Source organism: Periplaneta americana, chromosome 3 (genome assembly GCF_040183065.1).
Source record: "Periplaneta americana isolate PAMFEO1 chromosome 3, P.americana_PAMFEO1_priV1, whole genome shotgun sequence".
In the NCBI taxonomy this organism is placed as follows: domain Eukaryota; kingdom Metazoa; phylum Arthropoda; class Insecta; order Blattodea; family Blattidae; genus Periplaneta; species Periplaneta americana.
The window spans coordinates 74,072,531-74,091,672 of NC_091119.1; the positions used below are offsets into that span (position 1 = coordinate 74,072,531).

At 36.3% G+C, this 19,142-nt stretch overlaps 1 protein-coding gene and 1 non-coding gene across 4 annotated transcripts in view; one reads left to right on the forward strand and one right to left on the reverse strand.

Moving 5' to 3' along the window:
* The window catches only part of LOC138696170 (zinc finger CCCH-type with G patch domain-containing protein), a 139,045-nt gene extending 130,791 nt beyond the window's left edge, over positions 1–8,254 (reverse strand). Inside the window, exons 1-2 of one of the 3 annotated variants that reach the window (XM_069820764.1) lie at positions 8,209–8,226; positions 8,037–8,127 (exon numbers count right to left, since the gene is read on the reverse strand). In XM_069820764.1, coding sequence (XP_069676865.1) covers positions 8,037–8,090 — 54 coding nt within the window. In that variant the 5' untranslated portion in view covers positions 8,091–8,127; positions 8,209–8,226. Of the gene's footprint in view, positions 1–8,036; positions 8,182–8,208 lie in introns of those variants that run through there. The other 2 variants (XM_069820765.1, XM_069820762.1) reach the window with 2 other exon arrangements.
* Positions 8,255–15,566: 7,312 nt separating this feature from the next.
* TRNAK-UUU (transfer RNA lysine (anticodon UUU)) lies at positions 15,567–15,638 on the forward strand. The gene has a single exon. It is a non-coding gene; the product is annotated as a tRNA-Lys (tRNA).
* The last annotated feature ends 3,504 nt before the right edge of the window (positions 15,639–19,142 follow it).

Below are 19,142 nucleotides of genomic sequence, written 5' to 3' on the forward strand. Positions count from 1 at the left end.
AAAGAAACATACAGATTAGGATAAGGAGCAAATAGATCAATTTTAGTAAAATTTACAAACATGAAAACGAAAAAATTAATTACGAATGAGTAAGTGAATGAATCTGAAAAAAAATTATACCAGAACATGGTTTTAATTACAAAATAAGAAACAGCACAAGATTTTTGCATCCATTCTTGAAAGCAGCAAGGAGTAAAAGACATCTTGCTAGAATGTATAAGGATAAGTTGAAAGTGAATAAGATATTCTACAATCTTGAATTTTGTCAGGAAAACATAAATCACTCAGAATTAGGAACAACTGACAACACAACAGGAAGAGAAGATTTAGTAACGAAAACAATAAATAAAGATAATCAAACGATAATACGAATAATAGATGCAGAAGAAAGACAAAGGGTCATCATTCGAGATACAGCAAAAAGCAGCAAGAAACTGACATCATTGAATAACAAACAGCTGGAAGTGAGGCCAGATGGGAAAGAATGCATGCACTGACAAAAGAAACTCAGCTGACGATAAGGGACGATGACAAGAGCATACGGGCGAGAGAAAAATAGATATCAGCAGAATCCAGAAAATCAACAAAAGAGAGGAATGACAGGGGACCATGACGAGCTGTAGACATTATGTAGAAGAAAAGATGAAAGAGATGGAAGTGCAGATAAAAATAAGAGGAAAGGGACAGAAAGAGGAGGGGATCAGATTAGAAAAACTTCACCTAAGGATAGCTGAATGAAGCTAGCAGGAACGAAGAAAGGGAAAGCTTACAACCTGAGGAACTGCCATTTGAAGACGAAACAGGATAGGGTTGATATCATAGAGAGCAGTATAAGAAAGTGTACTAGAATTGTGTGAATAATAGTGTTTTGTTGCTTATAATGATGTATGTGTAGAATTAATTGCGACAGAAAGACATACTAGTTTAGGAAGTGAATAATTAAGGTGGTATGTGGTAGTAATCAGTTGAAAATGTGAAACAGAAGTGCATAAAACAGATAAGAACTCGCAAAACATGTAATGACCTTGAGCTTAAGTGAAAACTTGTAAACTGGTGTCTAGAAGGGAGAAAGTAGGATGGGATGAGAAAAGTGCAGAAGAAAGAGGGGAAAGTGCAGTAAAGTTAAATAGTGGCCGAATGTAAATTTCGTGAGTTAGTTAAAGAAGAGAATAAGAAAGGATACTAATATGTTGTTATTTATTCACATTTCTGGCTTTGAGCCAGAGGCCATTTTAGGATTTTACACACAGGACGCTCTCTCCAGACATTGTACATAAATAACAATATATATATTCACACATACGAAACTATTTCTGGCATATGTGCCAGTAAGTGTGTGATTGGAGTGATTGATTCCATTTATTTCAGTTTATTTTGGTGTAGGCCTAATTTGTTAAATTGCGCTATTTGTAGGGAATTAGTGAGTAGGAATGTAATATACCTACATAAAAGGAATGGTGAACAGGAAAAGAGTTCGGGAGCAGAAGATATCAGATGATAGACAACATTAAGGTATATGGATCATTTGGGGGGGGGACTAAGAGAAAGGCAGAAAATAGGAAAGAATGGAGAATGCTGGGTTTACAATTAAAGACCTACCCTTGGGCAGAAAGAAACGCACACATACACACACACACATACACACACACACACACGTACATATTCTTCGTTAAGATTTTTTTGAGTTTCCCTTTCCACTGGCAGAAGTGTCTGGATAGTTATGGAGACTTTCATGGGGATAAACTATTTTATTAATCTGTCTCTCTGTTGCTGTCATGTGTTCTCTCAGACAGTATTCAAATTTCCAACACGTGTTTGCAGTTTGCGTGTTTTAGTTTGGTGGTTGAGGCTGGTGGTAGTTGTAGAGATAGTTTGTAGTTGAGGAGTTTCTCCAGTATTTGTTATTTGTGTTCAGTGGGTTTGCGAAGATGTGTTGTGTATATACGCGATTTTTTGCCCTGTGTTGTTTATGGTGCGTCTGTGTAGGTGAAAGATTTGGCGGAGAATCTTTCTTTCGCAGGCTTTGAATTTTGAGGGGCTTGTGTGAGGAAAATATTGAATACAAAAAACTGGCAAAGCATAATGTAATAAATACACTAAATGTAAATACATAACTTTCATATTATAGGCTACAGATTATTTTATAACTTGAAAATGCTTTTAAACCATTTTTAAGATCAGTGTTATAAAAATTACTTTCTTATTACACATTTTATGCCTCTCGCCTTTAACATGTCATTAATTTTATTTCTGTTTATGATTTACTTTTTTAAACTATCATTCAAAACATATTCTTCATGTGCCTCCAAAATCCGCTATGTGTTTTCAAAAAGATTTGCAATAGAAAGAATAGAGCAATGTCACTTATAATTCACTTCATTTGCAAAGCTTGTTTAGGTATAATTTCATCATTTATCATGTAATGATTGAAATCATACAGTACCTAAAGTAGCTTTGAAAATCAAGTTAATTGAAAGTGACATTGCTTTTTTCTTTCTCTTGCAACATCTTTTTAAAAACACACAGCAAATTTCAGAGGTGCAGTGACGATGTATGTACAAATGGAATCATTCCTTTCATTTTCTGGATTGTACACAAAAGACATTATTTCAAGAGTAACAAATTTGATTTAATTTATGAATAAAATTATAGGTTTTCTGTACGTAAATTAAATTCGCACAAATTAACATAGCAATTCGCATATTGAAATAATGTCTACTATTATTCTGTTATTTATCGAAGTCGATATTTAAAATTGATCGCAATACAGTAAAACTTTATTAAGACACTCACGATTAATGGGTTTTCCTGCATATTACACTCTTTTCTTCCAGTCCCTTGAACTATCCATATGAGCCTGTGTAAAGAATTCTTTAAAATAGGCCTACTCCTGTTTACAGGAATTTTCCAGATAGTGTGCTCATACTGCATCACTCTTTCCTGAAAAATCTTGGTTAAGACGCTCTGTGGAAGGAATTTTGTTTCATTTGCCTGCATTTCCTAAGATGGAATCCCTTATAATGGACAACAGGTTACTGTGTGGAACTTGAAAGTTATCTCTTGGGGTGGAAGATCAAAGGAAAGCATATGTTTTGTACTACATTCCAAGAATATGAAAGTGTATTAAGGACAAACTGTAGTTGCTTGTGCTGAAGAGGAAAGTATTATGAGTTATGACAATTGTAACTTGTTTGTGTGATGGTTGTGGCATTTCTTCTGTGATGGTTGTGACATTTTACAATTTATTTTGATAACACTTATTTGGAACTGTATTATGTTTTTCATTGTTATTTAATATATTTATTAAGATGCTGCTATTTTTTAATTTAAAATTACCATCTTCTTTTCACTAGCTTAATATTCATATTTACTTCAAGTTAAATACAGTCAGCTCTGGATATAGGGAACTCAGTTATAGTGAACAATGGCTATAGTAAACCTATATCATTGGTTCCAACCCGCACACATTAAAAAGCACTTTAATATTTCCGTTTATAGTGAACCCTCACTTCGGTTATAGTGAACCTAAAACTATAACTTCCCCAAGAAAATGTAATTTTAAACTGGCCAAAATGGTAATTTAGAAAACCCATTCCTCTATAAACTTTCAAGAATATGTTCAGAACAAAATCTCAAATCCTTAGGTGCATTGAAAGACAAATGATTTGTTCAGCTTCCTGGACAGCTTGAAACATGTTAAAGAGAATAGTGTATGCAATGAGGGATAAAGGAAGGGTTAGTTCTGACTCCTTTAAAAGAGGTTATTAGAAGAATAGGAAGCGAAAGTGTTTTCTTTTGTGAAAGGGAGTATAGTGATGACCAAATGGTAAAACCAAGAAGGATTACAGTATAATGGTCCTCAACCCTTCCTCCAGCATCTTTGTAAAAGTAAACCCGGGGAAATTCCAAGGCCGAGTACACAGTAGCATACTTTAGTGAGAAGAGGTGCGAAATCGGTCAGTGCCTACTACCTACATGGCCAGATTAGATTCAAGTTTCGAACTCTGAACATCAGGATGTCAATGTGTAAAGTGTTTAAGTTGGAAGATACAGCGAACATTAGTACTGATATTGAAAATGTCTGTCCCAAAAGGGCATTAATACTGTATGTATAGCGACGTCAGTAGTATAAATACAGACACTTCGGTTTTTGGTGAACGAAATATGGTGGTCCGCAGAGGTTCACTATAACCAGAGTTGACTGTATAAAGTGTAGTGTTTGATAATAAAACAGTAATCTCTTTTATTTTTCGTATGTAAATCTTACATGATATCTCTCTTTATTAGAATAGTTACTAACAAGTTTGCAGCTGAAAGGAGGCGAAAGTCTCAAGTGAAACTGAGCCTGTAAAATACGATGTCTTCATAAATAGAGAGAAAGAAATAAACTGAGGAGGATAAAGATGAAAGAAGACATTAGTAAAAGCATAGAAATATTGAGAAACAAGAGACAAAAATCATGAACGAGAAAGAAATAGTCGGTTGCAGAAAAAGTTACTTGCCTTGAATGAAAATTCTGAATCAGTTACTTTGGTAGCTTCGGAATAGATTCATATAAATCTGTCAGAATTTTGGCAAAGCAGTTTCTATAGCACAAAAAAATCATTACCAAAGAGCCCTTCCAAAATAGCTGCTGTGACAAAACCTTTAATGTGTGAAGTGGTAATGACATAGCAGAACTCAATAGAGAAAAGAAATCAAATGGCCGTAAAATTTCTACTAAAACAAAGAGAAGAGTGAAATTTCTACTCCAGAGATTAAATAAGCAATTTCCAGGAAGAAAGGATGCAAAGTCTGTAAAAATTTCAGGCACATCTACGTGAACTAATTCAAAGAGAAATATTGTGATGATCATTACCCTGAAAATGAATCTGTCTTGAGATTACGCTTCACAGAGAATTATTCTGCTATTGCCCAGGATGAAATCTAGTCTGCACCATTGGTTTCATCAGCAAATAACATTATTTACAAGCTGTGCCTGGCCATGATGATATGAACAATGATAAATGTTCATTGTTTTTGCTTTTAAGGCATATAATTCTGAAACTCAAGAAAGAATTCCCGTCTTTAAAGAAAATGATAATTCTCTATGTGACACATGGAGAAATTTTTCAAACCATACCTAATTTTGAAAAAATATGGGAAATGTATAACCAAAGGACATTTACCTATCTAAACATAGTGTTAACTTCCTGGATAAAAATAACATTTTAATTGGTCATACAGCAGATTCTCAATTTCAAAAGATAAAAATATTTCCAACTCAGTACAAGAAGAGAAGAGCAACTTGAAAATTCGAAAATTTACTTTTTTTCTTATAGATGAAAAAATTGCTTGACATGAAACCTGACAAAGGACAAATACTCTTACAATAATTCAAAGTGAATGCAATGTTGTTGTTAATGAAGTCAAAGTAAAATGTATTATGAAATGTTACAATGATTGCTGCTCTAACTCCAACGCATTTCATGTGAAATTGACAGAGCAACTAGAACATGAAAGTGTAGTTTATCAGTAAGCATATTTTGTCAAATATTACTAATGTTTCACTTATTAGTATATTCATATAATTATTACACTTCATATAGGCCTAATTGTGTGTATGCAGATATGGCATGTGATTAGAAAATTTTTAGAATTCACATAATGTCACAACCATCACATAAGTTACATTAAAAAAAAAGTACCTATAGGCTACAATACATAGAGCTAGAGCATTATATCTCTTATAAGCCCTTATATGTTGCTTACCTAATGTATCAGAGGAAGCAGTGCACAATACCGGAGTGGCAAATATTTTGAATACCGCTACTCATGATGTCATCTTATTTACTCGGAAATAAAAAAGAAATCACACTCCTGCACTTTTCTCCTCCTTCTCCTCCTCTTCTGTCACATCTTATCACTAATTTTACATCTTATATCACTCACAATGTCACTTATTTCACACATTACTTATATTTAACCTACATTAAACCGACTACAATGCAAAATATATTTTTAAATTACTTACTTCTCCTAAGCGAGATTCGATCCTCGAACCTCCAGATCGACACACTAGTAGCTTAACCACTATGCTACAAAGTCAAGTTGAATGAACAACCTCTAAATCTCAAACATAACTACACCTTCATTAATAGAAACCCCACACTAGATGCCATCAACAATGATGTTAATTCAGAGTATTGAAAACAGGGTTTAAGCAGACGTTCCCTTAACACGAGTCACGACACAGTTAATCAGCATTGAATGAAATCAGCAGTGAGCAGTGAATCGTCAGTGCAGTGTACCTACCTACTTCAATTTTACGAATGATATCCGTATAGGTTAATGTTAATAGCGTTTTATATTACTTAAAAACATCACATTAGTATTAAATTGTAACAAAACTAACATAATTCAATTTAAATCCTGTCCAAAGTCAACGTCGCAAATTTCTAGCACAATAATTAATGATAGATCCCTATTAGAAACAGCAACAACAACCAAATTTCTTGGCTTAAAAATCGATAATGTGTTAAATTGGAAAAATCATACTAAAGAAATTACCCCCAAACTAAATTCAGCTTGTTTTGCTATTAGATCTATGTAAAAGATAGTAAATATCAATACCTTAAAAACAATACACTTTGCATACTTCCACTCGGTAATGAGTTTTGGAATAATATTCTGGGGAAATTCCACAGATAGTAACAATATATTTCTATTACAAAAAAGAGTAATTAGAATAATAGTAGGTGCCAAATCTAGGGAATCGTGTAGGACTATTTTCAAAAACTACAAATAATGCCCATGGCTTGTCAGTATAGCTTTTCATTAATAATCTTCCTCGTATGTAATCGTGAAAACTTTGTAACTAATTCAACAGTTCATAGCATAAATACACGTCAAAAAAATGACTTTCATACTCCATCGGCAAGTCTATCGTGCTACCAAATTTTTAATAGCCTCCCTATCGATATAAAAAATTAAACTCAAAACATAAAATTATTTAAGGCCAAATTAAAGAAGTACCTAATTTCTTACGCCTTCTATTCTGTAGGTGAATTCATGACATTCAATAACACTTCATGAAATTGATACTAAAACTATATGTTGTACTAGTAGACTATATTGTAAATCTCGTCTGTATATATTTCATCTAGACTGTGACTATAAATTAAGATTTTATAATAGTATTAAGTTTTTTGACTTGTTCCATATTCTAGCTGTAAGCATGTATGAATACCATGAAATGCTAATACAATACAATTGATAATTCAAAAGTACGAATGAAGACGCGAATTAGATGTAAGGTGAGCACTAAAATGCCATATTATCTATATTTGTTTGTGTGTCAAAGACGATATTCATTGCATTTACGATACAGCCGGGGACTTACAGCGGGAGCAAGACCCGTTGCCTCCCTCAAGATAACTGCGCCATAACCCTTTTATATTATTCCTGAACCGTCAAAAACCAACACAATGCATAACAAACATAGATAAAAGTATCAGAGTTAACAGTAATGCCCACGAGATGTAAGAGTAGTTCAAAAGTGGCTTATGTGAACAGCTGGCATAATATATTACCATACGCCCGCTCCGGTATTGCGCACTTAAGCCTAATGTTCTTTTATACATTGTGCGTCGGTATCTATTCCAAAATCGGCGGAATCCGCTCAACGCTCGTTTAACCGTATTTTCTTTCACGGATTCTAGTACAAATGTCGTAAGTGTCGTAACTATCAATAGAATGACCGATCTGTCCGTTTGCAATGAAAGAACTCAGAGAATCATTCACTTGAGATCCCTCAGAAAAAAATACGGGCAAAACATAGCAGTTCAGGGTTAATATCTGGGTTGAGAGATGATCAAAAGTTGCCACAAACCAAGACTGTGAAAGTTCTTACAGTGATTTGACAGAACCTAACATAACCTCACTACTACGATAATCTCAAGGTTTCTCCATTATCCACGTATACATAAAATTATAAAATATCTATTATTCTTGCCTGAAACGTATTTCAACAAGACTTGCTGATTTTGACTAATTACCTGTATTTCATATTGAGAAACTGCTTCATTCAACGCTGTAATATCTTCAGCCATTATTTATTTGGTGAAATCCCAAGTACCATTGCCAACCCTTCAAATAATGACAGAAAGAAATAGTTCCAATTGTCTCATTTCTTTGTAAAATATCCCCCCAAATTAAAATAGCCCTCACCGGGATTGCGAGAGGCTCGGGGCAGAATCATCCTAGTTGTGAGCTGCCTGCTGACGGTCTTGTGAACGGTAAACATTGGTAATTTCGTGAGAATTTCATGAAAATTAAATTAAGATGCAAATGTGTAAATATATCCTTATTTCGATTTTTTCATCTAAGAAACGATACTTTGCTGTACAAATCTGGAGACATAAAATATTAGATAAGTTCTTGAATAATTGCCAAAAACCACTTTTACAACTTAAGCTAATAGGTTGGTTATTTCGTGATAATCTTGGTAATTTAGTGATATTACATAGGTAATTTCGTGAGAGGTAGAAGAATTGTGGAAAAATTCATTAACGTCAAATGAAATTCTCATTTATTGTTACCAACGAGGTAGAATGAGAAAACTATAGAGTGGCCATGTTGTCCTGTACAGCGCTCTTTGCGGTGCCACCGCGAAACACGGCAGATCTGAGCTAACCGCCCATCTTTGTAAAAATTCGTCTGCTTACATTGTTGTATAACGGAGGTAAGAAGTACAAAAAAACGAAGAAAAAGCATGCCTCTTGTGTGTGCTGCATATAACTGCAATGTCAAAAGGAAAAAGACAACTGATATATCATATTTCATGTAAATTTTATGGACTTAAGTCCATAGTTTTGTTAATTAGCAGCATTTTTTTTTTTCATGCATAAATGTGCAACAACGCCCGGCATAAACAAAATAAATGGTTCACTGGTAATGTACTTAAACTAAATACGGATAAAACCAATACAATTCCGTTTCAGACCCAGTGAAAAACAAATAGCAATACAATATTAATACTGTATTTCGACACCGGCATCCTTTATTTCTGCTCCTTCTGTCCTTACTGCTTATACAAAAAGACGATGAGCTGTAGCTTATAAGAAGTAGGCCTATTTCGAAGACAAACGATTAATCACATAAATGGTTCACTAGTAATAAAGTTAAACTAAATACGGATAAAACCGCTACAATTCCGTTTCAAACCTAGTAATAGCAATCAAATATTAAAATTGTATTTCGACACTCGCATCCAAAATAACGCAAAACTCTGGGGTAGGTCATATTGTTGTTAGTATTTTGACTGGAAGGACATGAAAGAACATAATTGAGCACCCACGTGCAATAATGGGGTAAGTATGAATATATTTCGTAACTACTTATCCCATTATTGTACGTGGGTGCTCAATTATACACTAAAAATTATCTGTGGTGCCACAGCCCTTGAAAGGCTCAGACAGACCAGCCGGCTGTTGGCCCCACGTTCACATTTCGATAATAATTATACTTTACTGTAACAAAAAAACTGAAAGCGTGTGTTGTCATGTTTCACCCACGTTACAAGCTTGGAGGTAAAGGTTGTTTACTACAGATAGGGCCTACTTTCATTCTATATCTATATATAAATAGTTTTGCAACGTGTAGAGACTGGGAAAACAATTTAATCAAATCATCCGAATCATACTCGTTCATTTTATAGGCAATCTTGCAGGTCGCATTTAAAACAACCTAGGAATATTAACATTTCCTTCAGTATATTTGCTAGGACTTCTTGTCATACTACATGACAATTTTGCTTAGGTTATTCTTTTAAGCATTCCTTCTAGGAATAGCTCAAGTGTTTTAAATTTAGCGTACATAAGTTTAGATTAAGTTCCTAGCACGTATTTGACGAAATACTAGGTTTTTCCACTTCAGTTTAACTGATTTATGCAAACGAAATTAAGACAGCTGACGATTCTAATGTCAGTTATCACCACGCCCACTTTGTTTTGGGCGCATAAGTTCATTACCGACGGTCGTTCAATTTTCTTCAAAAATGGCGGCGCAATGACCACTCTATATCTTTCTCTTTCTAACTCGTTGGTGTGAACGAAAACCATCACCGCAGCCAGCACGGAACCCAGCACCGTTAGCCACCACGGCACCCGGCCTGCTAGCCACCTTGGAATCCATCACAGAAACACGCACCGTCTGAACCAGGCTTAAAACATACTATTATAACGTCTTTGCTTAAAACTGAGCACGGCGAGAATGCTGTTTTAACATTGCGTTTCCCTTCACATCTTTAACCCCCAGCCCACTGCATTTGCGTCTAGAGCCCAACCAGCGAATAGGGATTATAAAGAATGGACACTTCGCGTCGGTACCAACGAGTTAGATACTATAGAGAGGCTGAAGACCTCTGATAAGCGCTCCCTGCGGAGGCCAACAGTACTATGGATCGTTCTCTAAAAAACATGGCGGTCTATAGCACCGCCAGCCTCCGCAAGGAGTGCTTATCAAATGTACACTGCAACGAGTTTGTACATGTATTATATTCTTCAGATACATGAATACTTAACTTAAACATTTCGCTATAGGTTTTGTAAAAAGCTGATTTATAAATGAAAAAGTAATAATTAAGACTTTAAAATTTTCAAAAATGTCTCATTCCCTCGGATTTAAATGAAATGTACCGTAAATCATAATATTCGTTGCTGGATAATTAAACCCTCTCAATACAGGTACCATTGCCGCAGAGAATTATAAGATAAGACGGATGAGCATAAGCGAAATATCTGTATTAATAAGTTTGACCATCAAGAGTTTAGTATTTATTGTGTTTATAGGGCCTACTCCAATTTTCTTTTTATTAATGCGTAGGGCTCTTTTTGTTAACAAAGAGGAAAGTTAGCACTTGCATCACACACAATTGGTCATTATTGTTCAAAATAATGACAAATTGTGTGTGATGCAAAAGCCTCTGCCTAGTTGCGAGACACGTGTGAGAACGTTTGTTTCAAATTATATTAGACTATACAATGTCTCCATCACGCGACAATATTTGTTTCAAATTATATTAGACTACATGATGTCTCCATCACGCGAAAAGAAGTGTACCTAGCTGTGGCTCCTGTTGTTTCTGATAACAATGTTAATCGTAAGTATCTTATCGTTTCAATAAATGTGGTGAGTTATGATCATGAGTAACTTTCTATTATTGTCATTCTTTAATTATTATGTTGCATGCTAAGAGGTTATTTGTAGTTTTAATATTTGCAGTTTTCAAAAGTTCTCTGTGTTAATTCCAATGTCAAATGAATTTTTCTCAATAACTTAATTACTGGATATATATTTTTTTAATTTTCGCCACTACCTTTCCTCTATTTTACTCCTACTAGTTACATACGTCGTCTCTCTTGAAATCACCTGGTGAGCACTGAATTACATAATTTCATATTAGGTTAGAAGAGCTGTAAGGTAATTAAATTTGTGACGAAGTCAAAAAATTATTTATTTTTCTTCTGCCGATTAAATTCATCCGTCTTTAGGTGCTTTGCTTTGGTTGCATCGAGTATAGCTTGTCATTTAATATCTGGGCTATATTTAGTGAAACTAATAAAACATAGGTCTACAGCTGTTATAAAACGTAAAGTTTTGTGTATATTTTACTTTTTACTTATTAACATAGTCTTATTATGTAGCTCAGTTCACAGTCATTTCCTACAACATCCGAGCCACGCCCCTTTGTTTTGACTTATCGAAACATGGCGGACCAATGTTCAATTGTCTTCAACTTTCTGAGGTCTTTGTCCTCTCTATAGTATCTAGCTCGTTGGTCGGTACCTTTGATGTAGCCGGACCGATTTCAATGACCTTCAAGCCAGCTAGAGCGTCAGATTCTGCTTTCTCCCTAGAGTTGGCGCTGACATCACACCAGCTAGCAGTCGACACAGCGGAAATATAACACAAATAATTAATACATCTAGGTACATTATGTACTCAAATAAAATAAATTGGATTCATAAAATAATAAATCTGTCATTAACTCTAATGTCTAGACTCTAGAGTTCCTTTATAATGAGAGTTGAGACGTTGACCCCAACAACAATTAAAATATGTAATGATTTGATAGCGCTGAAAATGGAAAAACAAAACTCTTACGAGAAGTAAAACCATATACCTATATTATATTATATACAAATATTAAACGATTTCGATACTTAATTTTATAATGTATTATATTATTTTATAATATAATTTATGATATCTGAAATATAAAATATTATTATTACAACTAGTTTGTCACTGAGAAATAGGGAAAAGCTGTTAACTTGAATTTATTTGAAGCAAAGCGTTACTGGATTATGCAATAAGGTTGGCGATGTTTGGATCCTGTGTCTCAACTCTGTTCTCAATTATCATCTTAGCGTATGCTCGATTACACTAACCTCTAGCGCTTAAAAGTAGAACTAACGGCTGGCGCACAGAGAAACAAAACACAGGAAAATTCGCTCAGTGTCCATTCTTTATAATCTCTATTCGCTGGCCCAAACATCAAAAGCTTCCACTTGAGTAAGTAGTTAGAATTTCACTCACCAGGTGGCAGTGATGTTACAGTTTGTTACAGTTTCTGTCATTTGTCTATGCTTTTGATGGTTAGGCCATGGATAAATATATATATATTATATATATTATATATTTATCCATGGTTAGGCTCTAGACGCAAGTAGCCCACTGCCACTACATTTGAGAACCATACTCTGGTGTGCTCTTTGAAGCGTAGCGCGGTTAGTACAGCAGATAATCAGGCGTTGGAAAACAGTGCGATTTCGTTATCGTAATTAGTGGCTATTACAGAACAATCTGGTAACTTAGTGAATGTGTAATATGAAATATTAAATCTGTGTAAAAGCATTAGTGAGAGCTGCTCAACGTGCGAATATTTGACATGAATTCCGTTGTTTCTTTATTAAAGAAACCGTTCTCTTCTAGAACGTTAGAGGAGAGGGTTGAAGTTAAGAATTTAGGTAGACCCACGCCGTACTTAACCATTGTTCAACAAGGTAAGGGTAGTAAATCTCGTTCTTATAACAGACAATTTAAAAGAGAAATATATGAACGATATGAATGGTTATGTGGATGTGAAATTCGAAACGCTTTGTTTTGTTTCCCTTGCTTACTGATTCCTGGTCGAGGGGTGGAGTGGACACTTGTATGAATATGCTAATAAACATTCACGGAGTAAGAAGCACATTAATAATGCAGTCGATATCAGTGCCCTAGGCAGAGTAGGCCTAAACATTGCAGTTAGACTTAGTCGCGCATACCAGGAATCCATAGAAAAGCATAATCAACAAGTAGAAGGAAATAGATATATTTTATCTGGAATTATAGATTGCATAAAGTTCTGTGGTGTTTTTGAACTGGCATTGCGCGGCCACGATGAAACAGAAAGTTCCGAAAATCCGGGAATATTTCGTGGTCTTGTTGACTTAGTCGGTAGCATTGACAGTGCTGTGAAGGAACACATGGAGAGCAGTACTGTATTTAAGGGCACCTCTAAAATTATTCAGAATGAGCTGTTGGAATGCATGTTAGAATTGTGTCATGACAAAATCAAGAAAGAACTGCATCCATCTGACTTCATAGCTCTCATGGCAGATGACACTACAGACGTTTCTGAGCATTTACAAATAGTTTTAGTGTTCAGATACGAACTCGAAGGAAACGTATACGAGCGATTTCGGGGTGTTGTCAATCCTGAAGGCCAAGGAGCCACAGAAATTTCTGAATGCATCGTTAAGGAATTGAAAGTTTTTGACACCGATGCCGCCTGTAATAAAATAATTGCTCAGACATATGATGGAGCATCATTTATGCGAGTTTAGTTAATGGGGTGCAATCGAAAATAAAAGAACATTTTCCTTTGGCACGTTATGTCCACTGTTACGCTCACCAATCCAACTTGATAATGGAATGAGCTGCGTCACAAAACCAGCCGGCAAGAATATTTTTTTGCAATCTCTCTGCATTCTCAGCTTTTTTCTCGCGGTCGCCACAACGTGTAGCTGCATTAGAAAATGTGACATACGTGGTAGTTCGGGTACTAGATGTAATTTCAAGTCGAGAACCGTCAATTCTGTGTATGAGAATTTGGAACCATTTAAAGAGTGTTTTTCTGAGCTAGAAAAATCCTACTCCAAGAACACAGTTCATAAAGCCCAAGCTATTAGCCGTAATTTAGAAGATAGTGAATTTCTGTTCTGGTTGCAGTTCTTCCATAAAGTTATGTACCATGTCGATATTCTCTACAGCCAAATTCAGTCTAGGTAAATCGACGCCATAAAGTAAAAAATAATGTAAAAAAAGTTTGTCACTGCAGTTGAACGTGTTCGAAATGAAGTGAATGACATCATGACGGGAGAAACGGATAGTGAGCAAGCGTCGACGAATTGAATCATGCCGTGTACCTGATGCAAAGGAAGTCTGTGATCGCATTACTACAGAAACACGCGATCGTTTTGAGAAAACAAGTCATCTTGATGCAGCAAAGCTTCTGGATTCTGCGAACTTCGAAGAATTTTCTAAGAAATTTCCTCAAAAATCCTTAATCTGACAGTAGAGAACTACCCTAGGTTAAACTGCACACCGAACTCTCTGTGATGTATGAAAGACCAGGCTTTATGAATATTGATTGCGCCGTCCCTCTTCTTCAACTTATTTATAATAGCAATCTTCAGAATACATTTAGTGAAATTACAACCCTCCTTAAAATAATAGTGACAACACCCATGACAACAGCCGAACCCGAAAGATGTTTTTCAACTTTAAACAGGATTAAGACTTTTGTCAGAAATTCTATGCACCATGAACGGTTAACAGCTCTTGCTATGCTTTCAATAGAGAAAAAAACTTAATAATAATATGGGAGATTTCAATACCAAAGTAATAGAGAAGTTTGCCAGCAACAAAAGCCGGAGAATGGATTTTAACTTTCGCCTTTGATGGCTAAGTCAATAATAATTATTTTTGTAGCACTCTAGTTTACTAAGTTCACGAGCCGCCACTGGGTACAGTTGTCAAAAAAAAAGTGGCCGCACTCGTGAACAACGAATATTTTCTAAGTCCACTACGCGTCACAGCGATGTTACACGTGCTTGTAGAAGCAGTTCCGGAACTATGTAACTATTCCATATCTGCGTCTCGTAGACTAGCAGTAGAGTGCTCGCTTAATGATTCGAAGGTTGTGGGTTTGGGCCTTCTTCAAATTTTCATTTTATTTTTTAATCGACCTTTAGCAATATAAATAATATTCAAATTATCATTTATATTCTGCTATCGTCCTTTATCGACATCAAGTTATTTATATTTTGTTATCGTTCTTTTAGCAATATATGAATAATATTCAACATATATACCTGAAATCTTGATTTGCATAATACACGTCACTGTTCGTTAACAGAAAACCACAATTTAAGTCACACGGAGTTAGTGTGCACTCGAAGTTGGTTGCTTGACGGTTGTCAGCCCACTTTGAGGTCTGTGGATATAGAGGGAAAAATTGGATCGGTGTCGGTTAGAGTTCCCGGGTAGCTCAGTGGTAGAGCGTTGGTACTTTAAACCAAAGGTCCCGGGTTCGATACCCGGCTCCGGAACAATTTTTCCCTCGAAATTATTCAAATCAACTTTACAGGGAGTATACCTGAAATCTTGATTTGCATAATACACGTCACTGTTCGTTAACAGAAAACCACAATTTAAGTCACACGGAGTTAGTGTACACTCGAAGTTGGTTGCTTGACGGTTGTCAGCCCACTTTGAGGTCTGTGGATATAGAGGGAATAATTGGATCGGTGTCGGTTAGAGTTCCTGGGTAGCTCAGTGGTAGAGCGTTGGTACGTTAAACCAAAGGTCCCGGGTTCGATACCCGGCTCCGGAACAATTTTTCCCTCGAAATTATTCAATAATATTCAAGTTATATTTTTTTGTATTCTGTTATCGTTCTTTAGAGATATAAATAATATTCAAGTCATCATTTGTATTCTGTTATAATTCTTTAACGATATGAATAATATTAACGTTTTTTGTATTCTGTTATCGTTCTTTAACGGTATAAATAATATTAGTATCATTTATATTCTGTGCTCGTTCTTTAGCGTTTCAGTATTCAAGTTATTTATATTCTGTTATTGTACTTTCGCGATATAAATAATCTGTATTTTATGTAATTATTATAATAAAAATAACCATTTTCTTTGTAAAATAGGTTATTTTATTTAAAAAATTAAATATATATTATGTAATATCTTATATTAATTAGACAAACCGATATTTATCATTTATACTCTGTGATACTGTATAAATAATATTCAAGTTATTTATATTGTTATCGTTCTTTAGCGACATAAACAACATTCGAGTTATAATTTATATTCAGTTATCGTTATACACACCACACCAAATCACCCATCTTTCGACCCCCAATATCTAGCATACATTACACATCACATCACACAGAATCCTGATCTCTACGAGCCGCTTCCAGCGCCACTTCCTCGGTCGACCGACGATCCACTCATTGACAACATCACTCCGCTAGACATATCATTGGAACTAAGATACATAAAAAACTCTTCCCCCGGACCAGACCAAATCACTTACAACATACTACGCCAACTGCCTCCCAAAGCACTAAATTATCTTGCAGAACTTTACACAGGATCACTCAGACTAGGACACACACCAAAGCGCTGGAAACACTCTCATATTCTTCTCTTTCCTAAACCAGGTAAAGACGCGTCTGACCCACAAAACTACCGACCGATCAGTTTGATATCAACATTAGCCAAATTAATGGAGAAAGTTCTCGTGTCACGACTACACGTCTATATGCGCAACCGCAATCTACTCCCGACCACTCAAGCCGGATTCCGACCGGGAGCGCAGCTACACGACCAGCTGATACGAGTGCTCACTCCCATTGAAGAGGCTTATACACGCAGACACTACAGCATCCTTATTGCCTTAGACGCCAAGAGAGCCTTTGACACAGTTTGGATAGACGCCCTAAAATATAAACTCACATCCTTAAACCTGCCACACGAAATCACACGTTGGCTCTCCAGCTTGATATCGAACCGAACAGGACAGGTGAGACTCGGAAGGAACGAACTTTCTCGGACCTTCCGAATAGAAGCTGGAGTCCCCCAAGGCAGTGTCATATCTCCCACTCTGTATAACATCTATGTGGCAGATATTCCCCTCCCTAATAACCCGCTAGTAGGACTGGCACAATATGCAGACGACGTCGCATATTGGGCAACACACCCCCGACTCCCCTCCGCTAGGAAGTTACTAAACGCAACACTCAGGCAGTATCTAAATTGGACCAACACGTGGCGTATCACAGTCAACACAGACAAAACACAGATATGCGTCTTCCGGACTCGGGTCCTCCAGAACAACCCAATCACAATAGCCAACACTCAACTTCCACTCCAGCGGAATCTCACATACCTAGGAATACCCCTCACCTCCAAACTCTCCTGGACCGAAGTAGCTAAAGAAACCTGGAGGAAATATAACACAGCCACCACAGCAATAAGCTACCTAAGTGGCATCAATCGACCCGGTTGTATAATCGAAACACTCCTCCACCTGTACAAAGCATTGGTTAGATCCCTATGCATACATCCCTCCATTTTCCTCACACAAGCCCCTTCAACGACCCAATCGAAATTTGAAGCACGCGAAAGAAGAATTCTCCGCCAAATCTTCCACCTGCACAGACGCACCAGAAATAACACAGTTTACACTACCACAAAAACAAAGCCACTCTTCACACACCTAAACAACATAAACAGGAAATACACACATTCGGCAGTAAATCGCGTATATACACAACACATCTTCGCAAATCCCCCGAACACAAACAACAGAACAACACTGGAGAAACTCCTCTACAACTACCACCAGCCCTCACCACCAAACTAAAACACACAAACAAAACCGCAAACACTGTTGGAAATTTGAATACTGTCTGAGAGGACACACGACAGCAACAGAGAGGCAGATGAATAAAATAACACCACACCATGAAAGTCCCCATAACGATTCAGACGCTTCTGCCACCGGAAGGGGAAACTTAAAAATGTATGTATGTATGTATGTATGCACAGTGTTCTGCCCAAGAGCAGGTCTTTAACTGCAAACCCAGCATTTCCCTTTCTTGCTTTCCTCTTAATCTCCCCATATAATACTTTAATGCTGTCTATCAACTGATATCTTTTTCCCCGAACTCTTGTCCCAGTCACCATTCCTTAAGCATCCCAAATTAACAAATTAGGCCTACACCAAAATAATTAAAACAAAAAAAATAAAGTAACAAATAAAATAAAATAAATATAAAGCCAATCACCGCACTCACACACCTACTGGCACTTATGCCAGAAATAGTGTATAAGTATGTAAATATATATTTATTGTTATTTATGTACAATGGCTGGAGAGGGCATCCTGCGCGTATAAGTCCCTAAAACGGCCTCTGGCTCAAAGCCAGTAAAGTCAATAAACATCAACATCATTTTTAGCGATATAAATAACATAAACTTAATATTAGGTTTGGAACAATACAGTTGCATAATACTGATGTTAGTTTTTTCTTTTTATGTTATTGCATTATACTATCTTGAACCACAATAAAATGAAAAGGAGTGATGAGGAATTGAACCTGAGACGTTTACATCTAAATTCCGACGTTCTTCCGCTGAGCTACGAGAGCACAAGTGTGGAAACATAATTATATGGAAAAATTGGCCCAATCCCCCTCCAAGATTATCTGATGAGTTGTAGAAGCTAGCCCAGGATGCGGGGGGCAAAGGTTAAAGATCTATTCACACATCTCCGGGACGTGACGATGCTCTCCTTGACGTGGCGGCATATTCCGAGAAAATAAAATATCGTCGCCTTGCAGACAAAGCGGTGCGTTCCTACATCTCCGACAACGGCATTCGCCAACACGTTCAGTGCTTCTCTGTGATCCGTGCCGGCAAAACGTTTTCGCTCGCCACCGATATTTTTTGTTTTCACGGACGTGATACTCTCTTCCCGCCTACCCGTTTCTCTGCTTTCTCTGCACTGAGCGGTTGCCTTTTGAAGTA